Source organism: Salvelinus alpinus, chromosome 6 (assembly GCF_045679555.1).
Source record: "Salvelinus alpinus chromosome 6, SLU_Salpinus.1, whole genome shotgun sequence".
Classification (NCBI taxonomy): Eukaryota; Metazoa; Chordata; class Actinopteri; order Salmoniformes; family Salmonidae; genus Salvelinus; species Salvelinus alpinus.
The window spans coordinates 93,990,584-94,013,851 of record NC_092091.1 but is presented as its reverse complement, the minus strand read 5'-3'; the positions used below and the strand labels follow the sequence as shown (position 1 = coordinate 94,013,851).

General features: G+C 48.6%; 1 protein-coding gene across 9 annotated transcripts in view; it reads right to left on the bottom strand.

Moving 5' to 3' along the window:
• The window catches only part of zcchc7 (zinc finger, CCHC domain containing 7), a 110,718-nt gene that overhangs the window by 69,653 nt on the left and 17,797 nt on the right, over positions 1 to 23,268 (bottom strand). For 7 of the 9 annotated variants that reach the window (XR_011675802.1, XR_011675803.1, XR_011675799.1 and 4 more), the window contains exons 1-4: positions 16,478 to 16,632; positions 11,394 to 11,796; positions 10,295 to 10,461; positions 9,108 to 9,357 (exon numbers count right to left, since the gene is read on the bottom strand). Coding sequence is in view for 4 of the 9 variants with exons in the window: in XM_071408375.1 (XP_071264476.1) it covers positions 9,108 to 9,357; positions 10,295 to 10,461; positions 11,394 to 11,775 (799 nt within the window). In the remaining 5 variants the exon portion in view is untranslated. Of the gene's footprint in view, positions 1 to 9,107; positions 9,358 to 10,294; positions 10,462 to 11,393; positions 11,797 to 16,477; positions 16,633 to 23,268 lie in introns of those variants that run through there. The other 2 variants (XM_071408378.1, XM_071408377.1) reach the window with 2 other exon arrangements.

Here is a 23,268-nt window from a genome sequence, read left to right as displayed (position 1 = left end):
GTGGAGGTGGGGGTTATGGTGTGGGGCAGGCGTGGTGGAGGTGGGGGTTATGGTGTGGGGCTGGCGTGGTGGAGGTGGGGGTTATGGTGTGGGGCAGGCGTGGTGGAGGTGGGGGTTATGGTATGGGGCAGGCGTGGTGGAGGTGGAGGTTATGGTGTGGGGCAGGCGTGGTGGAGGTGGGGGTTATGGTGTGGGGCAGGCGTGGTGGAGGTGGGGGTTATGGTGTGGGGCTGGCGTGGTGGAGGTGGGGGTTATGGTGTGGGGCTGGCGTGGTGGAGGTGGGGGTTATGGTGTGGGGCTGGCGTGGTGGAGGTGGGGGTTATGGTGTGGGGCTGGCGTGGTGGAGGTGGGGGTTATGGTATGGGGCAGGCGTGGTGGAGGTGGGGGTTATGGTGTGGGGCTGGCGTGGTGGAGGTGGGGGTTATGGTGTGGGGCTGGCGTGGTGGAGGTGGGGGTTATGGTGTGGGGCAGGCGTGGTGGAGGTTATGGTGTGGGGCAGGCGTGGTGGAGGTGGGGGTTATGGTGTGGGGCAGGCGTGGTGGAGGTGGAGGTTATGGTGTGGGGCAGGCGTGGTGGAGGTGGGGGTTATGGTGTGGGGCTGGCGTGGTGGAGGTGGGGGTTATGGTGTGGGGCTGGCGTGGTGGAGGTGGGGGTTATGGTGTGGGGCAGGCGTGGTGGAGGTGGGGGTTATGGTGTGGGGCTGGCGTGGTGGAGGTGGGGGTTATGGTGTGGGGCAGGCGTGGTGGAGGTGGGGGTTATGGTGTGGGGCAGGCGTGGTGGAGGTGGGGGGGGTTATGGTGTGGGGCTGGCGTGGTGGAGGTGGGGGTTATGGTGTGGGGCTGGCGTGGTGGAGGTGGGGGTTATGGTGTGGGGCAGGCGTGGTGGAGGTGGGGGTTATGGTGTGGGGCAGGCGTGGTGGAGGTGGGGGTTATGGTGTGGGGCTGGCGTGGTGGAGGTGGGGGTTATGGTGTGGGGCAGGCGTGGTGGAGGTGGGGGTTATGGTGTGGGGCTGGCGTGGTGGAGGTGGGGGTTATGGTGTGGGGCAGGCGTGGTGGAGGTGGGGGTTGGCGTGGTGGAGGTGGAGGTTATGGTGTGGGGCAGGCGTGGTGGAGGTGGGGGTTATGGTGTGGGGCTGGCGTGGTGGAGGTGGGGGTTATGGTGTGGGGCTGGCGTGGTGGAGGTGGGGGTTATGGTGTGGGGCAGGCGTGGTGGAGGTGGGGGTTATGGTGTGGGGCTGGCGTGGTGGAGGTGGGGGTTATGGTGTGGGGCAGGCGTGGTGGAGGTGGGGGTTATGGTGTGGGGCTGGCGTGGTGGAGGTGGGGGTTATGGTGTGGGGCAGGCGTGGTGGAGGTGGGGGTTATGGTGTGGGGCTGGCGTGGTGGAGGTGGGGGTTATGGTGTGGGGCTGGCGTGGTGGAGGTGGGGGTTATGGTGTGGGGCAGGCGTGGTGGAGGTGGGGGTTGGCGTGGTGGAGGTGGAGGTTATGGTGTGGGGCAGGCGTGGTGGAGGTGGGGGTTATGGTGTGGGGCTGGCGTGGTGGAGGTGGGGGTTATGGTGTGGGGCTGGCGTGGTGGAGGTGGGGGTTATGGTGTGGGGCAGGCGTGGTGGAGGTGGGGGTTATGGTGTGGGGCTGGCGTGGTGGAGGTGGGGGTTATGGTGTGGGGCTGGCGTGGTGGAGGTGGGGGTTATGGTGTGGGGCAGGCGTGGTGGAGGTGGGGGTTGGCGTGGTGGAGGTGGAGGTTATGGTGTGGGGCAGGCGTGGTGGAGGTGGGGGTTATGGTGTGGGGCTGGCGTGGTGGAGGTGGGGGTTATGGTGTGGGGCTGGCGTGGTGGAGGTGGGGGTTATGGTGTGGGGCAGGCGTGGTGGAGGTGGGGGTTATGGTGTGGGGCTGGCGTGGTGGAGGTGGAGGTTATGGTGTGGGGCTAGGGGCCTAGTTTGGACCCAGGCAGGGTGTCTGGTCCTGGGCGTAAGCTACGGACAACGGACGCAATTGTATTTTATCGAATGGCAATTTGAAAAGCACAGAGATACCGCGACGAGATCCTGAGTCCCGTTGTGAGGCCTATTTCTTTAAAAGGTATCTGTGACGAACAGATACACATCTGTATTCCCTGTCATGTGAAATCCATAGATTAGGACCTGATTTATTTATTTAAATTGACTGATTTCCTGAACTGTAACTCTGTAAAATCTATTAAATTGTTGCATGTTGCGTTTATATTTTTGTTCGGTATAAATATCAAACTAAAAAACTAAACAGTGAATAAATAAATCTAAATCAATTACAAAACAGTGGATAAATAAAAACGAAACGAAATAATAAATTACAAAACTAAACAGTGGATAAATAAAAACTAAATAACAAACTAAATAACATTGTAGTAGATTAGTAGACGTGCTACAAAATAACGTGTTAAAATGAAGGAGCTTTAACACGAAACACCAACATTTAAAAAAACATTAAAAAGGGAATCAATGACATTTCCATCGTGAATCTATTTAAAGAAGCAGATAATCAATGATATATCATGTGGTAATAACATCCGTGTGTAGACGGATGTCTGTCAAATAAATGTCTCGTAATCAGGGTCTGTAGAAATACTATTTTTGACCCCCGCAGTCTGTCGATACGGCGAAGGTCTCTTTTTGGATCGTCAATATTTCCGATGGGGGTTTAACGGGTCTGTAGACGTGTCGACTGACAACGATGCCGTTTGACGTGACGGAAACGAGTGATTAGCGCCGGCGTTGATAAAGGAGAGAAACGGCTCTGTGTGTTTTTTTATTAAAAACGCTGATTTAAAAAAAAAAAAATTAAGGAGATTTAGCAAGAATATCTTATTTCAAACCAACACTTCTCTTGAACGATGACGTTTTATGATTAAAACACTGATTTAAAAATATATTTTTATCTAATGTTAAACCAAGTCTGTCGTGAGAGGGGGGCAATATTATAACAAAATGAAAACTGCTTTTTAACAGATAAAATTATATAGTTCTGATCTGAAATCTCTCAAACACCTTGAAATGACATTCAGATGATTTTCTCTTTGATTTGATATTAAATAAATAAATAAAATATATATATATTTTTTTTTTGCCAAAACAAGGGCGAGCGATAAGCTAGAAACACTTAACACAGGGACTTCCTGGTGTGAGGATCCTCTGTTATCTGGGTTGCCCAGGGCCACACGAGGAGTTACTCTCCTTACCCATACTACCACACAGCGTGTTTAAACAGGCACCACACACACACACAACTCCTCCCTGCACCTAACCGCCCACACACACACGTACAAAGCACCCTACCTAAGCTACCAGACATAGCAACACCCCAACCCCCCCATAAACACACACACAACCGAACTACCAACCACGTCCCCCATCCTAATCTCATCACAGCAATCCAATGCCCAACACACACACACACACACACACACACACACACACACACACACACACACACACACACACACACACACACACACACACACACACACACACACACACACACCTTGCTTGCTGGTGAGTGTTCACAGTCAAATGACATAGGAATAGGGTTCTGTCTCTGCTGGGGAGAAACGGGAGGTGGTTGGATTAAAACCAGGTCAAAGAGAGGGAACGAGAGAGAGAAAAACAGGGATGAAAAGACAGAGGGGGATAAGTGAAACCTGGGTGTAGAAAAAGGGAAGAAAAAACAAAACAAGGAAAGGGGTAGAGGTGTAGGAAGGGAGGCAGGGTAGGAGAGGAGAGTAGCCCAGGACCAGACACCCTACCTGGGTCCAAACTAGGCCTCTAGCCCCTACTACTACCAGGACCAGACACCCTACCTGGGTCCAAACTAGGCCTCTAGCCCCTACTACTACCAGAGAACCAGAGGAGAGAGGAGAGTAGCCCAGGACCAGACACCCTGCCTGGGTCCAAACTAGGCCCCTAGCCCCTACTACTACCAGAGAACCAGAGGAGAGAGGAGAGTAGCCCAGGACCAGACACCCTGCCTGGGTCCAAACTAGGCCTCTAGCCCCTACTACTACCAGAGAACCAGAGGAGAGTAGCCCAGGACCAGACACCCTGCCTGGGTCCAAACTAGGCCTCTAGCCCCTACTACTACCAGAGAACCAGAGGAGAGTAGCCCAGGACCAGACACCCTGCCTGGGTCCAAACTAGGCCTCTAGCCCCTACTACTACCAGAGGAGAGAGGAGAGTAGCCCAGGACCAGACACCCTCCTGGGTCCAAACTAGGCCTCTAACCCCTACTACTACCAGAGACCCAGAGGAGAGTAGCCCAGGACCAGACACCCTCCTGGGTCCAAACTAGGCCTCTAGCCCCTACTACTACCAGAGAACCAGAGGAGAGTAGCCCAGGACCAGACACCCTCCTGGGTCCAAACTAGGCCTCTAGCCCCTACTACTACCAGAGAACCAGAGGAGAGTAGCCCAGGACCAGACACCCTCCTGGGTCCAAACTAGGCCTCTAGCCCCTACTACTACCAGAGAACCAGAGGAGAGTAGCCCAGGACCAGACACCCTCCTGGGTCCAAACTAGGCCTCTAGCCCCTACTACTACCAGAGAACCAGAGGAGAGAGGAGATATCTTACCTTTCCCCCCTGTAAGTGAGCGAAGAGAAACCTTTTCCCCCCAACGCTCACAGGAAGACGAGACACAGATCCGCTCGCCCACCCCGACAGCCGGGCAGACCGGCCTTTAAGCCTCAAACAAAGTTTGGTGTGCACGGACCAAGACCAAGGGGACAGAAAGAGGGTGAGAGAAAGGGAGAGGGAGAATAGAGAGGGGAGAAAAGGAGAGAGTCTGACTCCCCCCCCCCCCAGTGACTGCTGGGGTTTTGAAGCTCTAGTTTTATTATCCTGTTCCATCTGGTTGCTGCTGCAAGAGACACACACACTCTGGTTCTCAGATCGGTGTGTGTGTGTGTGTGTGTGTGTGTGTGTGTGAGAGAGACAATGAGAAGTTCGTCCTTCGCCGGACTCTTGATTACAAATAGAATACTGGAGGGACTGGGCCTTTTCATCTCTCCTCCACCTCCCCTCTCTGCCGCCTCACCCCTCACCACCTCCTCCCCCTTCCCTCCGCCTCACCCCTCACCCCTTCCCTCCTCTCCCCGCCGCCTCCCCCCTCTCCTTGTTCCTGCCCAAACACCAAACTGCAAGACAGTGGACTGGCAGAACCACTGTCTGTGTGTGTGTGTGTGTGTGTGTGTGTGTGTGTGTGTGTGTGTGTGTGTGTGTGTGTGTGTGTGTGTGTGTGTGTGTGTGTGTGTGTGTGTGTGTGTGTGTGTGTAACATGTTTTCACAGGGTGACTAATAGTATTTGTACGCTTAAAGTCTCCCAGCATAACCACTAAATCACCATTCACTATACTATCACCATCCATCACTATACTTACTGTGGAGATCTGTCTATACTCAGACCCCCTTTCCTCTGGCTAGCCCATCTACATTCAGACCCCGCCCCCTTTCCTCTGGCTAGCCTATCTATATTCAGACCCCCTTTCCCCTGGCTCCTATCTATACTGAGACCCCCTTTCCTCTGGCTCTTATCTATATTCAGACCCCCTTTCCTCTGGCTCCTATCTATACTCAGACCCCCTTTCCTCTGGCTAGCCCATCTACATTCAGACCCCGCCCCCTTTCCTCTGGCTCCTATCTATACTCAGACCCCCTTTCCTCTGGCTAGCCCATCTACATTCAGACCCCGCCCCCTTTCCTCTGGCTAGCCTATCTATATTCAGACCCCCTTTCCCCTGGCTCCTATCTATACTGAGACCCCCTTTCCTCTGGCTCTTATCTATATTCAGACCCCCTTTCCTCTGGCTCCTATCTATACTCAGACCCCCTTTCCTCTGGCTAGCCTATCTATATTCAGACCCCCTTTCCTCTGGCTCCTATCTATACTGAGACCCCCTTTCCTCTGGCTCTTATCTATATTCAGACCCCCTTTCCTCTGGCTCCTATCTATACTCAGACCCCCTTTCCTCTGGCTAGCCTATCTATATTCAGACCCCCTTTCCTCTGGCTCCTATCTATATTCAGACCCCCTTTCCTCTGGCTCCTATCTATACTCAGACCCCCTTTCCTCTGGCTCCTGTCTATATTCAGACCCTCTTTCCTCTGGCTAGCCTATCTATATTCAGACCCCCTTTCCTCTGGCTAGCCTGTCTATATTCAGACCCCCTTTCCTCTGGCTCCTATCTATATTCAGACCCCCTTTCCTGTGGCTAGCCTATCTATATTCAGACCCCCTTTCCTTTGGCTAGCCTATCTATATTCAGACCCCCTTTCCTCTGGCTAGCCTATCTATATTCAGACCCCCTTTCCTCTGGCTCCTGTCTATATTCAGACCCTCTTTCCTCTGGCTAGCCTATCTATATTCAGACCCCCTTTCCTCTGGCTAGCCTATCTATATTCAGACCCTCTTTCCTCTGGCTCCTATCTATACTCAGACCCCCTTTCCTCTGGCTCCTATCTATACTCAGACCCCCTTTCCTCTGGCTAGCCCATCTATACTCAGACCCCCTTTCCTCTGGCTCCTATCTATACTCAGACCCCCTTTCCTCTGGCTCCTGTCTATATTCAGACCCTCTTTCCTCTGGCTAGCCTATCTATATTCAGACCCCCTTTCCTCTGGCTAGCCTATCTATATTCAGACCCCCTTTCCTCTGGCTCCTATCTATACTCAGACCCCCTTTCCTCTGGCTCCTATCTATACTCAGACCCCCTTTCCTCTGGCTAGCCCATCTATACTCAGACCCCCTTTCCTCTGGCTCCTATCTATACTCAGACCCCCTTTCCTCTGGCTCCTATCTATATTCAGACCCCCTTTCCTGTGGCTAGCCTGTCTATATTCAGACCCCCTTTCCTCTGGCTCCTGTCTATATTCAGACCCTCTTTCCTCTGGCTAGCCTATCTATATTCAGACCCCCTTTCCTCTGGCTAGCCTATCTATATTCAGACCCCCTTTCCTCTGGCTCCTATCTATACTCAGACCCCCTTTCCTCTGGCTCCTATCTATACTCAGACCCCCTTTCCTCTGGCTCCTATCTATACTCAGACCCCCTTTCCTCTGGCTCTTATCTATATTCAGACCCCCTTTCCTCTGGCTCCTATCTATACTCAGACCCCCTTTCCTCTGGCTAGCCCATCTATATTCAGACCCCCTTTCCTCTGGCTAGCCCATCTATACTCAGATCCCCTTTCCTCTGGCTCCTATCTATATTCAGACCCCCTTTCCTGTGGCTAGCCTGTCTATATTCAGACCCCCTTTCCTCTGGCTAGCCTATCTATATTCAGACCCCCTTTCCTCTGGCTCCTATCTATACTCAGACCCCCTTTCCTCTGGCTCCTATCTATACTCAGACCCCCTTTCCTCTGGCTAGCCCATCTATATTCAGACCCCCTTTCCTCTGGCTAGCCCATCTATACTCAGATCCCCTTTCCTCTGGCTCCTATCTATACTCAGACCCCCTTTCCTCTGGCTCCTATCTATATTCAGACCCCCTTTCCTCTGGCTAGCCTATCTATACTCAGACCCCCTTTCCTCTGGCTAGCCCATCTATATTCAGACCCCCTTACCTCTGGCTAGCCCATCTATACTCAGACCCCCTTTCCTCTGGCTCCTATCTATACTCAGACCCCCTTTCCTCTGGCTAGCCCATCTATATTCAGACCCCCTTTCCTGTGGCCTTTCCACTCCCAAAACGTATCTTCAACCTCCCCTCCCTCCCCCCGTGACCCCCGTGTGCAGACATGAGGTCAAGCTCCAGAGATCACAGGGGGTGAGACCAGCCCAAACATAGAGCCTCATACCAGCTCTAGAACCGCTCCCTTCCTCTGGTCTGGGGAGGGGTGTGTGTGTGTGTGTGTGTGTGTGTGTGTGTAGGGGCACTCTTGCAGAAACGTCAGCCCAGGGAAATTCAAATGAGGGAGTAACAGAGTGAGAACAAGAGAAAGAGAGAGAGACAGAGAGAATGGGAGGGGAGAGGGGAGAGAGAATGGGAGAGAGAGAGAGAGAATGGGAGGGGAGAGAGAGAGAGAGAGAGAGAGAGAGAGAGAGAGAGAGAGAGAGAGAGAGAGAGAGAATGGGAGGGGAGAGGGGAGAGAGAATGGGAGGGGAGAGAGAGAGAGAGAGAATGAGAGGGGAGAGAGAATGGGAGGGGAGAGGGGAGAGAGAATGGGAGCGAGAGAGAGAGAGACAGAATGGAGGAGATAGAATGAGAGAGAGAGAGATAGATAGAGAATGAGAGAGAGAGACAGAGAAAGGTTGCAGGTTAGCTAATGTGTAGATCTGAAGAGATTTGCAGAGAAAATTTTTACTCTTTCTCTCTGTTCCGTCTCTCTCTCTCTGTGTATCTGTTGTTAGTTTATGGCATTAGCGTTACGAGCAGTGTGTGTGTGTGTGTGTGTGTGTGTGTGTGTGTGTGTACATGCTGATTAGAATCCAGTTCTCCACACGCATGTCAAGATGCATCAGAGAGGAAATGAAATGTTCTGGACCAACCCAATCTCCTCCCTCCCTCTGTTCCTCCCTCCCTTTAATGTCTCCTCCCTCCCTCTGTTCCTCCCTCCCTCCCTTTAATGTCTCCTCCATCCCTCTGTTCCTCCCTCCCTTTAATGTCTCCTCCCTCCCTCTGTTCCTCCCTCCCTCTGTTCCTCCCTCCCTCCCTTTAATGTCTCCTTCTCCCTCCCTCCCTCCCTCCCTTTAATGTCTCCTTCTCCCTCCCTCCCTCCCATGTCTCCTTCTCCCTCCCTCCCTCCCTCCCTCCCTCCCTCCCTTTAATGTCTCCTTCTCCCTCCCTCCCTCCCTCCCTCCCATGTCTCCTTCTCCCTCCCTCCCTTTAATGTCTCCTTCTCCCTCCCTCCCTTTAATGTCTCCTTCTCCCTCCCTCCCTCCCTCCCATGTCTCCTTCTCCCTCCCTCCCTCCCTTTAATGTCTCCTTATCCCTCCCTCCCTCCCATGTCTCCTTCTCCCTCCCTCCCTCCCATGTCTCCTTCTCCCTCCCTCCCTCCCATGTCTCCTTCTCCCTCCCTCCCTCCCATTTCTCCCTCCCATTTCTCCTTCCCATTTCTCCCTCCCATTTCTCCCTCCCTACCTTTAATGTCTCCTACTCCCTCCAGGTTCAGTATGATGTCCTGGTCTCCATCTTGTTTCCCGCTGCCTAGAACCATCCAGCTCTCCAGACTGTCAGAGTCCGCTCCAGACTCCAACACCACCACCGAGGCAGAGTCCGCTCCGGACTCCAACACCACCACCGAGGCAGAGTCCGCTCCGGACTCTGAGTCCAACACCACCACCGAGGCAGAGTCCACAACGGAGCTCCTCCTCTTTGGGGCGGGGTTTCTCTAAAGGGGGGAACGGACAACAACATAATAAATGGTATTATTCATCGATGACTGTTAATGATGCAGTACCAACGGCCAGTTAATCAGAACCGGCGTGGAATTGGTTCTGGACCATGCTGGGTCTGGAGCACTGCCACCCTGTATTTACACAGGAAGTCCAAATCTGATTTTTTTGCTCTTTTGACCAATCACATCAGATCTTTTTCAGAGCTGATTCTAGAAGGGGTTGGTGTTTCTAGAGATCAATACTGTACCAGAGGGAGACATTATGTTACTGTCTAGAAGGGGTTGGTGTTTCTAGAGATCAATACTGTCCCAGAGGGAGACATTATGTTACTGTCTAGAAGGGGTTGGTGTTTCTAGAGATCAATACTGTACCAGAGGGAGTCATTATGTTACTGTCTAGAAGGGGTTGGTGTTTCTAGAGATCAATACTGTTCCAGAGGGAGACATTATGTTACTGTCTAGAAGGGGTTGGTGTTTCTAGAGATCAATACTGTACCAGAGGGAGACATTATGTTACTGTCTAGAAGGGGTTGGTGTTTCTAGAGATCAATACTGTACCAGAGGGAGACATTATGTTACTGTCTAGAAGGGGTTGGTGTTTCTAGAGATCAATACTGTACCAGAGGGAGACATTATGTTACTGTCTAGAAGGGGTTGGTGTTTCTAGAGATCAATACTGTTCCAGAGGGAGTCATTATGTTACTGTCTAGAAGGGGTTGGTGTTTCTAGAGATCAATACTGTCCCAGAGGGAGACATTATGTTACTGTCTAGAAGGGGTTGGTGTTTAGAGAGGAGTCACTACGAAGATTCTTGGTACAACGTAATGTGGCCACGAGGAACAAGCCGAAGACACACACACACACACACACACACACACACACACACACACACACACACTCACACACACACACACACACACCGTCTCTGTACCTGTGGTGCCGTGGTCGAGGCCTGCAGGGGTCCCTTCTTTGACCTCTGACCTTTCACGGCACACACCCCGTCATCTTCCTCCGTGTTGTCCGACACCGTGATGACGTCATCTTGACTGGAGTCGATAACTATGACCTCCTGGAACGACCTTTGACGTCTGGGGTCACCTTCGGGATGATAGAGGAGAGTTATGGGGTTTCGTTACAAAGCAGGAAATGGGACACCGAAATAATAACTGATAAACCCGTTGAAACAATGATTACGTATCATAATCAGGACGTCAGAGGTACACGTATTTATACCGAACCGCTCAGGGACCTAGATTCAGTCCACACTGTGAACCCCAATGAATTCATTAATACATATATACATGTATGATGGAACTAGAACGACGGAACTAGAACGACGGAACTAGAAATGGAACTAGAACGACGGAACTAGAACGACGGAACTAGAAATGGAACTAGAACGACGGAACTAGAACGACGGAACTAGAACGACGGAACTGGAACGACGGAACCAGAACGACGGAACTAGAACGACGGAACTAGAACGACGGAACTAGAACGACGGAACCAGAACGACGGAACTAAAACGACGGAACCAGAACGACGGAACTAGAACGACGGAACTAGAACGACGGAACTAGAACGACGGAACTAGAACGACGGAACTAAAACGACGGAACCAAAACGACGGAACCAAAACGACGGAACCAAAACGACGGAACCAGAACGACGGAACCAGAACGACGGAACCAGAACGACGGAACCAGAACGACGGAACCAGAACGACGTAAACTAGAACGACGTAAACTAGAACGACGGAACTAGAACAACGTAAACTAGAACGACGGAACTAGAACGACGGAACTAAAAGTGAAATGAGAAGTATATTATACAAGGAACAAGCGCCAACGGGTAGCTAGGCTGCTCGTTAATCATCTGAATGAGGTGGGGTTATTTATAACTGTAGGACAGGAAGTCACACAGACTCAATTAGCCTAGCTAGCTGGCTAGCTAACGACAGGGTAGTTGTACAGACAGTGAGTGGATAAAGCCCTGTGTAAAACACACACACAGACCACTTCTACACTCACCTTTGGAGAGACCTCTCTGCTGTTTCATACCCTGTTGGGTTTTCTGTTTGACTTTCGGCTTTTTCTGCTCCGTGTCCCCCAGCAGGTGTTTCCGTAGATCTCTGTTACCATGATCATGTGACTTGGGTGGCTGCTGTCGTTTGGCCTTGCTCCCATCTTCCTCCTCCTCCTTCTCTCCAGGGGTCTCTCCGTGGCTGGAGGAGAGGCGCCGGTCTTCCTCTCCCTCCTCCTCCTCCTCCTCCCTCTCTCCAGGGTTAGAGGAGTAGTGGAGTTGGCTGTAGAGTCTGAACTCTAGTTCGCTGCCGTCAACCTCTGACCCCTCTGACTCCTCCCCGTACAGCTCATCCTCTAGCTCCGCCCTGTCCACGTAGCCCCCGAACATCACCACAGATGTCACAACACCCTGCGGAGGGGGGGGGGGGGGGGGGGGGGGGAGAGGGGGGGGGGGGAGAGGGGGGAGAGGGGGGAGAGGGAGGGGGGGGAGAGAGGGGGGAGAGGGGGGGAGGGGGGAGAGAGAGGGGGAGAGGGGGGAGACAGAGAGACAGAGGGAGGGGGGGAGAGAGAGGGGGAGAGAGGGGGAGAGGGGGGAGACAGAGAGACAGAGGGAGGGGGGAGGGGAGACAGAGAGAGAGGGGGGGGGAGACAGAGAGAGAGGGGGGGGGAGACAGAGAGAGAGGGGGGGGGAGACAGAGAGAGAGGGGGGGAGACAGAGAGAGAGGGGGGGGGGGAGACAGAGAGAGACAGAGAGAGAGAGACAGAGGGAGAGACAGAGAGACAGAGAGAGACAGAGAGAGAGAGACAGAGGGAGAGACAGAGAGACAGAGGGAGAGACAGAGAGACAGAGGGGGGGGGGGGGGAGAGACAGAGAGAGAGACAGAGAGACAGAGGGAGAGACAGAGAGACATAATGACATTTGAAATGTCTTTATTATTTTGGAACTTGTGTAAGTGTAATATTTACTGTTAATTATTTGTTATTGTTTATTATCTATTTCACTTGCTTTGGAAATGTTATCATATGTTTCCCATGTCAATAAAGCCCCTTACATTGAAGACAGAGGAGAAAATCTGGCATTATCATCATGATCATCAAAAGTTGTGAACTCCACCCTACTCATCATCATTATCATCAAAACTAATGTGAACTCCACCCTACTCATTATCATCTAAACTAATGTAAACTCCACCCTACTCATTATCATCTAAACTAATGTGAACTCCACCCTACTCATTATCATCTAAACTAATGTGAACTCCACCCTACGCATTATCATCTAAACTAATGTAAACTCCACCCTACTCATTATCATCAAAACTAATGTGATCTCCACCCTACTCATTATCATCATGATCATCTAAACTAATGTGAACTCCACCATACTCATTATCATCTAAACTAATGTAAACTCCACCCTACTCATTATCATCATGATCATCTAAACTAATGTGAACTCCACCCTACTCATTATCATCTAAACTAATGTGAACTCCACCCTACTCATTATCATCTAAACTAATGTGAACTCCACCCTACTCATTATCATCTAAACTAATGTGAACTCCACCCTACTCATTATCATCATGATCATCGAAACTAATGTGAACTCCACCCTACTCATTATCATCATCAAAACTAATGTGAACTCCACCCTACTCATTATCATCATGATCATCTAAACTAATGTGAACTCCACCCTACTCATTATCATCTAAACTAATGTGAACTCCACCCTACTCATTATCATCCAAACTAATGTGAACTCCACCCTACTCATTATCATCAAAACTAATGTGAACTCCACCCTACTCATTATCATCTAAACTAATGTGAACTCCACCCTATTCATTATCATCTAAACTAATGTAAACTCCACCCTACTCATTATCATCTAAACTAATGTGAACTCCACCCTAATCATTATCATCTAAACTAATGTAAACTCCACCCTACTCATTATCATCTAAACTAATGTAAACTCCACCCTACTCATTATCATCTAAACTAATGTGAACTCCACCCTACTCATTATCATCTAAACTAATGTGAACTCCACCAACCTCCTGTCACCCAATTGTTCTCACTGTCAGGTCTGACTGCAGACCTATGTGTGTGTGTGTGTGTGTGTGTGTGTGTGTGTGTGTGTGTGTGTGAGAGGGGTTGTGAGGTCCATTGCCCTGGCCAGTGCTGCGTATCTGTGCCATGATGGCCAGAGATGATTGGCTCCTAGAGCACCATTTTCCCTGGAAACGCCACGCTGACCGCTCACAGACCGCCACCCAGGGAATAAGGATAGAGGACAGAGAGTGTGTGTGTGTGGAGAGAAGAGACCTAGGACGGGGAAATGATGAGGTGTGTGTGTGTATGGAGAGAAGAGACCTAGGACGGGGAAATGATGAGGTGTGTGTGTGGAGAGAAGAGACCTAGGACGGGGAAATGATGAGGTGTGTGTGTGGAGAGAAGAGACCTAGGACGGAGAAATTATGAGGTGTGTGTGGAGAGAAGAGACCTAGGACGGGGAAATGATGAGGTGTGTGTGTGGAGAGAAGAGACCTAGGACGGGGAAATGATGAGGTGTGTGTGTGGAGGGAAGAGACCTAGGACAGGGAAATGATGAGGTGTGTGGAGAGAAGAGACCTAGGACGGGGAAATGATGAGGTGTGTGTGTGGAGAGAAGAGACCTAGGACGGGGAAATGATGAGGTGTGTGTGTGGAGAGAAGACACCTAGGACGGGAAATTATGAGGTGTGTGTGTGTGGATAGAAGAGACCTAGGACAGGGAAATGATGAGGTGTGTGTGTGGAGAGAAGAGACCTAGGACAGAGAAATGATGAGGTGTGTGGAGAGAAGAGACCTAGGACGGGGAAATGATGAGGTGTGTGTGGAGAGAAGAGACCTAGGACGGGGAAATGATGAGGTGTGTGTGGAGAGAAGAGACCTAGGACGGGGAAATGATGAGGTGTGTGTGGAGGGAAGAGACCTAGGACGGGGAAATGATGAGGTGTGTGTGGAGGGAAGAGACCTAGGACGGGGAAATTATGAGGTGTGTGTGGATAGAAGAGACCTAGGACAGAGAAATGATGAGGTGTGTGTGTGGAGAGAGAAGAGACCTAGGACGGGGAAATGATGAGGTGTGCGTGTGTCATCTGAGGACATCTGAAACGAAAAGGCACCTCAACACAGTCAGGATCAATGCACAATTTTCCTTCGAGTTCTGACCGACCGAAAGCTCAGCCACTGAAGATTGTGCATTGATCCTGGAGGGTGTCGGAGATTCCTTTACATTTCAGTGTTCATCTTTATCTCCTGAGCAACGATCGGGGTGTGTGACAAATCATCTGAAAGGTCTGGAGGGTTTCTACAAGCAGGGTGATTCATGACTCATTAGGTCCTGATACTGTAGGGGACTGGAGAGGTGAAAACCACCTGAAAACAGCTGATTGACATCACCCACTGGTGACCAGATCTGTCCAGCCTCCTGAACTACCTGGTGACCAGATCTGTCCAGCCTCCTGAACATGAACTACCTGGTGACCAGATCTGTCCAGCTACCTGAACTACCTGGTGACCAGATCTGTCCAGCTACCTGAACTACCTGGTGACCAGATCTGTCCAGCCTCCTGAACTACCTGGTGACCAGATCTGTCCAGCCTCCTGAACTACCTGGTGACCAGATCTGTCCAGCTACCTGAACTACCTGGTGACCAGATCTGTCCAGCCTCCTGAACTACCTGGTGATCAGATCTGTCCAGCCTCCTGAACTACCTGGTGACCAGATCTGTCCAGCCTCCTGAACTACCTGGTGACCAGATCTGTCCAGCCTCCTGAACTACCTGGTGACCAGATCTGTCCAGCCACCTGAACTACCTGGTGACCAGATCTGTCCAGCCTCCTGCACTACCTGGTGACCAGATCTGTCCAGCTACCTGAACTACCTGGTGACCAGATCTGTCCAGCCTCCTGCAATACCTGGTGACCAGATCTGTCCAGCCTCCTGAACTACCTGGTGACCAGATCTGTCCAGCCTCCTGCACTACCTGGTGACCAGATATGTCCAGCCTCCTGAACTACCTGGTGACCAGATCTGTCCAGCCACCTGAACTACCTGATAACAGCTGACATTAACATCACCCACCAGTGACCAGATCTGTGAATCTCTGGAGAGGGGAGAAGAAGGCAAGACGGCTTCAGGTGTCCCTCTTTAAGAGCTTTACATGGTGACGGCCCAAATGGCTTCGCTAACACAATGACAAACGGCCCAAATGGCTTCGCTAACACAATGACAAACGGCCCAGAGTTCAGAGTTCAGAACAGAGATGAGAAAAGTCTGTTACAATACATATGACGTCTCTGCTGTTGAAAACATGATCATATATGTGATTTTCTGACGACTGCAGTCCGTGTATAACTGGTTACAAAACGGAACACAATGAGCTTGCCAGTAACATGCCAATAAAGGCACATTGGCTAACGTGGGATACAGACACACACACACACACCATTAAAACGTGTAGCCTGAACCCAGATCGATGGTTGCGTTCCTACTCCACTGTCGTCGTCAAGTTAAACAAACTGTTTGGCGTGACGATTCCAAGGAGTTGGCGAGAGTCCTGAAGCAGTCTGGCCCACAGTTTGCTAAACTTGTATGTACTGTAAACATGACCAGCTAAAACAAACAGCCAGGTTTGATAAACATAACGAGACATGCTCACATACTAGCTAGCTAACTGGCTAACACACACACCTCTGCTTAACATCCGCTAACACTAAAAGTGGAGCATCTGAACGAAGACGTTATGAAACGTGATGTTCAACTAGCCTGTAATTTCAGTTACGACACGCGGACTTACTTATCAAATTAGTTTGACGCTATCGAAAGTGTTCTGTTAACTAACCAGTAGGCTAATATGTTAGCATCGGTTTATGTGCAAACCCACGTGTTTATGAAAGGCCGGCGGCATGTAAACAAATCACTCTGTTCCACACTCGCGACGGATTCACACACAACCGGCACCTCTCCGGTTATCTTTAGTACGGCAAACTACATGCACATATCTCGTTGGTTCCAACGGATAAAATCAACTCACCGGTTTATAACTTGCAGGACTCACAACAGTACTTCACTCGTTTGCTCGCATGCTAGCCACTTCCGGGGTTGTGGAGAGAGAAAATCTGTTTGGGCCAACCGTGACCTTTCCCAGGGAGCCGACTTGTGCGTGTCTGCGTTCAGACAGTGTCAAGACATTTTTGATGAAAGGTAGCCTAGTAAACTTTGATGTCGCCCTAAAAAAATACGTGGAACAGTCTTCATGTTTGATATAACGTCACCGTTTATCAATTTATGAAGATTATCATAGACTATTCATATCACATTAAACCCCTATAAATATTAGTTTTTTTTTTTAAATCTTCTAAGATCCTCAACGTTCCTTGAAGCGCCCTTGTGGCGCAGCGGTCTAACGCACTGCATCTCAGTGCTAGCGATGTCTCTACGGACCCTGGTTCGATTTCTAGGCTGTATCACAACCGACCGTGATTGGGAGTCTCATAGGGCGGTGACACAATTGGCCCAGCGTCATTCCGGCGTTTGACCAAGGTAGGCAGCCATTTTAAATAAGAATTTGTTCTTAACTGACTTGCCTAGTTAAAGAAAGGTTAAATATTATTATTATGCCATACAAGACTAAAGGTTAAAAGCAAAGAAGAAAATCACAAATACAGGTCTAGCAGGCAGGTGATCAACAGGACTCTACCTGTGAAGACAGAGCACATGTCCCTTTGCCCTCCCAGTCTCCAAAATACCCTTTTAGGTGGTGGTACAATTTTAGGTGGTGGTACAAGTTATTTTTATTTTTATTTTATAAATGTTTTGTCATGTTTGTTTGGAACCCACTAGTTCCAAGTTCACCACCACTACCACCATCACCACCACCACCATCATCATCACCACCACCACCATCACCACCACCACCATCATCATCACCACCACCATCATCACCTCCACCACCATCATCATCACCACCACCACCACCATCATCACCATCACCACCACCACCATCATCATCACCACCACCACCATCATCATCACCACCACCATCATCACCTCCACCACCATCACCACCACCACCACCATCATCATCACCACCACCTACCCCGACGGTTGTTTGTGCTTGTTGATCTGCTCCTGTACGGAGAGATTGCGCTCGGTATCCAAACATGCCATGGCTTGAGAGATGTAGTCACCGGTCTGTAGTCACCGGTCTGTAGTCACCGGTCTGTAGTCACTGGTCGAGTGTTTGGAGCTCCCTACTTTGTTTTAAATATCAACAGTATTGCTTCAGAAGCATAACGATGTGATTAACACTTGATTTAGCCTACACCATTGTCAATATTCGGTCCGGTTGGCTGATGCTTGCAGCAGAGGCAGAAAGACAAAGAGGTAAATCACAATCAGTAAAAAAAAAAATGGAGATAGCTAACTTAACAGATTTACATCATCCAGTCATCAACATCAACGACCAGCTGATAGTCTACCCTCTGTAGCTAGCTAACTAACAGATTTACATCATCCAGTCATCAATGACCAGCTGATAGTCTACCCTCTGTAGCTAGCTAACTAACAGATTTACATCATCCAGTCATCAACATCAACGACCAGCTGATAGTCCACCCTCTGTAGCTAGCTAACTAACAGATTTACATCATCCAGTCATCAATGACCAGCTGATAGTCTACCCTCTGTAGCTAGCTAACTAACAGATTTACATCATCCAGTCATCAATGACCAGCTGATAGTCTACCCTCTGTAGCTAGCTAACTAACAGATTTACATCATCCAGTCATCAACATCAACGACCAGCTGATAGTCTACCCTCTGTAGCTAGCTAACTAACAGATTTACATCCAGTCATCAACATCAATGACCAGCTGATAGTCTACCCTCTGTAGCTAGCTAACTAATAGATTTACATCATCCAGTCATCAACGACCAGCTGATAGTCTACCCTCTGTAGCTAGCTAACTAACAGTTTTACATCATCCAGTCATCAACATCAATGACCAGCTGATAGTCTACCCTCTGTAGCTAGCTAACTAACAGATTTACATCATCCAGTCATCAATGACCAGCTGATAGTCTACCCTCTGTAGCTAGCTAACTAACAGATTTACATCATCCAGTCATCAACATCAACGACCAGCTGATAGTCTACCCTCTGTAGCTAGCTAACTAACAGATTTACATCATCCAGTCATCAACGACCTGCTGATAGTCTACCCTCTGTAGCTAGCTAACTAACAGATTTACATCATCCAGTCATCAACGACCAGCTGATAGTCTACCCTCTGTAGCTAGCTAACTAACAGATTTACATCATCCAGTCATCAACATCAACGACCAGCTGATAGTCTACCCTCTGTAGCTAGCTAACTAACAGATGTACATCATCCAGTCATCAACATCAACGACCAGCTGATAGTCTACCCTCTGTAGCTAGCTAACTAACAGATTTACATCATCCAGTCATCAACGACCAGCTGATAGTCTACCCTCTGTAGCTAGCTAACTAACAGATTTACATCGTCCAGTCATCAACATCAACGACCAGCTGATAGTCTACCCTCTGTAGCTAGCTAACTAACAGATTTACATCATCCAGTCATCAACATCAACGACCAGCTGATAGTCTACCCTCTGTAGCTAGCTAACTAACAGATTTACATCATCCAGTCATCAACATCAACGACCAGCTGATAGTCTACCCTCTGTAGCTAGCTAACTAACAGATTTACATCATCCAGTCATCAACATCAACGACCAGCTGGTAGTCTACCCTCTGTAGCTAGCTAACTAACAGATTTACATCCAGTCATCAACATCAACGACCAGCTGATAGTCTACCCTCTGTAGCTAGCTAACTAACAGATTTACATCATCCAGCCATCAACGACCAGCTGATAGTCTACCCTCTGTAGCTAGCTAACTAACAGATTTACATCATCCAGTCATCAACATCAACGACCAGCTGATAGTCTACCCTCTGTAGCTAGCTAACTAACAGATTTACATCATCCAGTCATCAACATCAACGACCAGCTGATAGTCTACCCTCTGTAGCTAGCTAACTAACAGATTTACATCCAGTCATCAACATCAATGACCAGCTGATAGTCTACCCTCTGTAGCTAGCTAACTAACAGATTTACATCCAGTCATCAATGACCAGCTGATAGTCTACCCTCTGTAGCTAGCTAACTAACAGATTTACATCATCCAGTCATCAACGACCAGCTGATAGTCTACCCTCTGTAGCTAGCTAACTAACAGATTTACATCATCCAGTCATCAATGACCAGCTGATAGTCTACCCTCTGTAGCTAGCTAACTAACAGATTTACATCATCCAGTCATCAACATCAACGACCAGCTGATAGTCTACCCTCTCTAGCTAGCTAACTAACAGATTTACATCATCCAGTCATCAATGACCAGCTGATAGTCTACCCTCTGTAGCTAGCTAACTAACAGATTTACATCATCCAGTCATCAACGACCAGCTGATAGTCTACCCTCTGTAGCTAGCTAACTAACAGATTTACATCATCCAGTCATCAACATCAATGACCAGCTGATAGTCTACCCTCTGTAGCTAGCTAACTAACAGATTTACATCATCCAGTCATCAATGACCAGCTGATAGTCTACCCTCTGTAGCTAGCTAACTAACAGATTTACATCATCCAGTCATCAACATCAATGACCAGCTGATAGTCTACCCTCTGTAGCTAGCTAACTAACAGATTTACATCATCCAGTCATCAACATCAAAGACCAGCTGATAGTCTACCCTCTGTAGCTAGCTAACTAACAGATTTACATCATCCAGTCATCAACATCAACGACCAGCTGATAGTCTACCCTCTGTAGCTAGCTAACTAACAGATTTACATCATCCAGTCATCAACATCAACGACCAGCTGGTAGTCTACCCTCTGTAGCTAGCTAACTAACAGATTTACATCCAGTCATCAACATCAACGACCAGCTGATAGTCTACCCTCTGTAGCTAGCTAACTAACAGATTTACATCATCCAGCCATCAACGACCAGCTGATAGTCTACCCTCTGTAGCTAGCTAACTAACAGATTTACATCATCCAGTCATCAACATCAATGACCAGCTGATAGTCTACCCTCTGTAGCTAGCTAACTAACAGATTTACATACAGTCATCAATGACCAGCTGATAGTCTACCCTCTGTAGCTAGCTAACTAACAGATTTACATCATCCAGTCATCAATGACCAGCTGATAGTCTACCCTCTGTAGCTAGCTAACTAACATATTTACATCATCCAGTCATCAACATCAATGACCAGCTGATAGTCTACCCTCTGTAGCTAGCTAACTAACAGATTTACATCATCCAGTCATCAACATCAACGACCAGCTGATAGTCTACCCTCTGTAGCTAGCTAACTAACAGATTTACATCATCCAGTCATCAACATCAACGACCAGCTGATAGTCTACCCTCTGTAGCTAGCTAACTAACAGATTTACATCATCCAGTCATCAACATCAACGACCAGCTGGTAGTCTACCCTCTGTAGCTAGCTAACTAACAGATTTACATCCAGTCATCAACATCAACGACCAGCTGATAGTCTACCCTCTGTAGCTAGCTAACTAACAGATTTACATCATCCAGCCATCAACGACCAGCTGATAGTCTACCCTCTGTAGCTAGCTAACTAACAGATTTACATCATCCAGTCATCAACATCAATGACCAGCTGATAGTCTACCCTCTGTAGCTAGCTAACTAACAGATTTACATACAGTCATCAATGACCAGCTGATAGTCTACCCTCTGTAGCTAGCTAACTAACATATTTACATCATCCAGTCATCAACATCAATGACCAGCTGATAGTCTACCCTCTGTAGCTAGCTAACTAACAGATTTACATCATCCAGTCATCAACATCAACGACCAGCTGATAGTCTACCCTCTGTAGCTAGCTAACTAACAGATTTACATCCAGTCATCAACATCAATGACCAGCTGATAGTCTACCCTCTGTAGCTAGCTAACTAACAGATTTACATCCAGTCATCAATGACCAGCTGATAGTCTACCCTCTGTAGCTAGCTAACTAACAGATTTACATCATCCAGTCATCAACGACCAGCTGATAGTCTACCCTCTGTAGCTAGCTAACTAACAGATTTACATCATCCAGTCATCAATGACCAGCTGATAGTCTACCCTCTGTAGCTAGCTAACTAACAGATTTACATCATCCAGTCATCAACATCAACGACCAGCTGATAGTCTACCCTCTGTAGCTAGCTAACTAACAGATTTACATCATCCAGTCATCAACGACCAGCTGATAGTCTACCCTCTGTAGCTAGCTAACTAACAGATTTACATCATCCAGTCATCAACCTCAATGACCAGCTGATAGTCTACCCTCTGTAGCTAGCTAACTAACAGATTTACATCATCCAGTCATCAACATCAACGACCAGCTGATAGTCTACCCTCTGTAGCTAGCTAACTAACAGATTTACATCATCCAGTCATCAACATCAATGACCAGCTGATAGTCTACCCTCTGTAGCTAGCTAACTAACAGATTTACATCATCCAGTCATCAACATCAATGACCAGCTGATAGTCTACCCTCTGTAGCTAGCTAACTAACAGATTTACATCATCCAGTCATCAACATCATGTAGCTAGCTAACTAACAGATTTACATCATCCAGTCATCAACATCAATGACCAGCTGATAGTCTACCCTCTGTAGCTAGCTAACTAACAGATTTACATCATCCAGTCATCAACATCAACGACCAGCTGATAGTCTACCCTCTGTAGCTAGCTAACTAACAGATTTACATCCAGTCATCAACATCAATGACCAGCTGATAGTCTACCCTCTGTAGCTAGCTAACTAACAGAGTTACATCATCCAGTCATCAACGACCAGCTGATAGTCTACCCTCTGTAGCCAGCTAACTAACAGATTTACATCATCCAGTCATCAACATCAACGACCAGCTGATAGTCTACCCTCTGTAGCTAGCTAACTAACAGATTTACATCATCCAGTCATCAATGACCAGCTGATAGTCTACCCTCTGTAGCTAGCTAACTAACAGATTTACAACATCCAGTCATCAACGACCAGCTGATAGTCTACCCTCTGTAGCTAGCTAACTAACAGATTTACATCATCCAGTCATCAACATCAACGACCAGCTGGTAGTCTACCCTCTGTAGCTAGCTAACTAACAGATTTACATCGTCCAGTCATCAACATCAATGACCTGCTTCAAATCCTCTTTTCCCAGGATGTAAATCCTGTCTTCAGGGAGCCGCTGTAACTCGTTGTCGTACAGTTTGTGATGCTGAGTGAGTCTGTTTATGTTGCAGAAATAAATAGGCCTATTCTCAAAATGTTAAAAAAAATGTTCGCTACAGGGGCATTTGCTATGGGGGGAGGGGGGAATGTAAAATTGATGATAATGTAAAATGATTGGCTATCATAGATTTATATGGCCCCCTGTATCTCCAGATGTGTTTATTGACTGGAGCCTACATGTATATTGTGACATTTGTCCTCATCTTCTTTCTCCGTAGAGGCCCTGTCGTCGTACAGTGAGCTGCGTTCTCCGTACGGTGCGTGTGATGATAGTCTAGAGAATCCGAGTTTGAATGCCATCTGATTTCTAGGGGGGGGGTTCCCATGCGTGTCAGAGCACAGGCACAGCCCGGAAAGGCCATCGGATTGTTTTCCAACAAAGGTTAACCTACCTTTCCCCGTCCCCATCCGAAACACCAACCTACCCCCCCCCCCCCCCCTC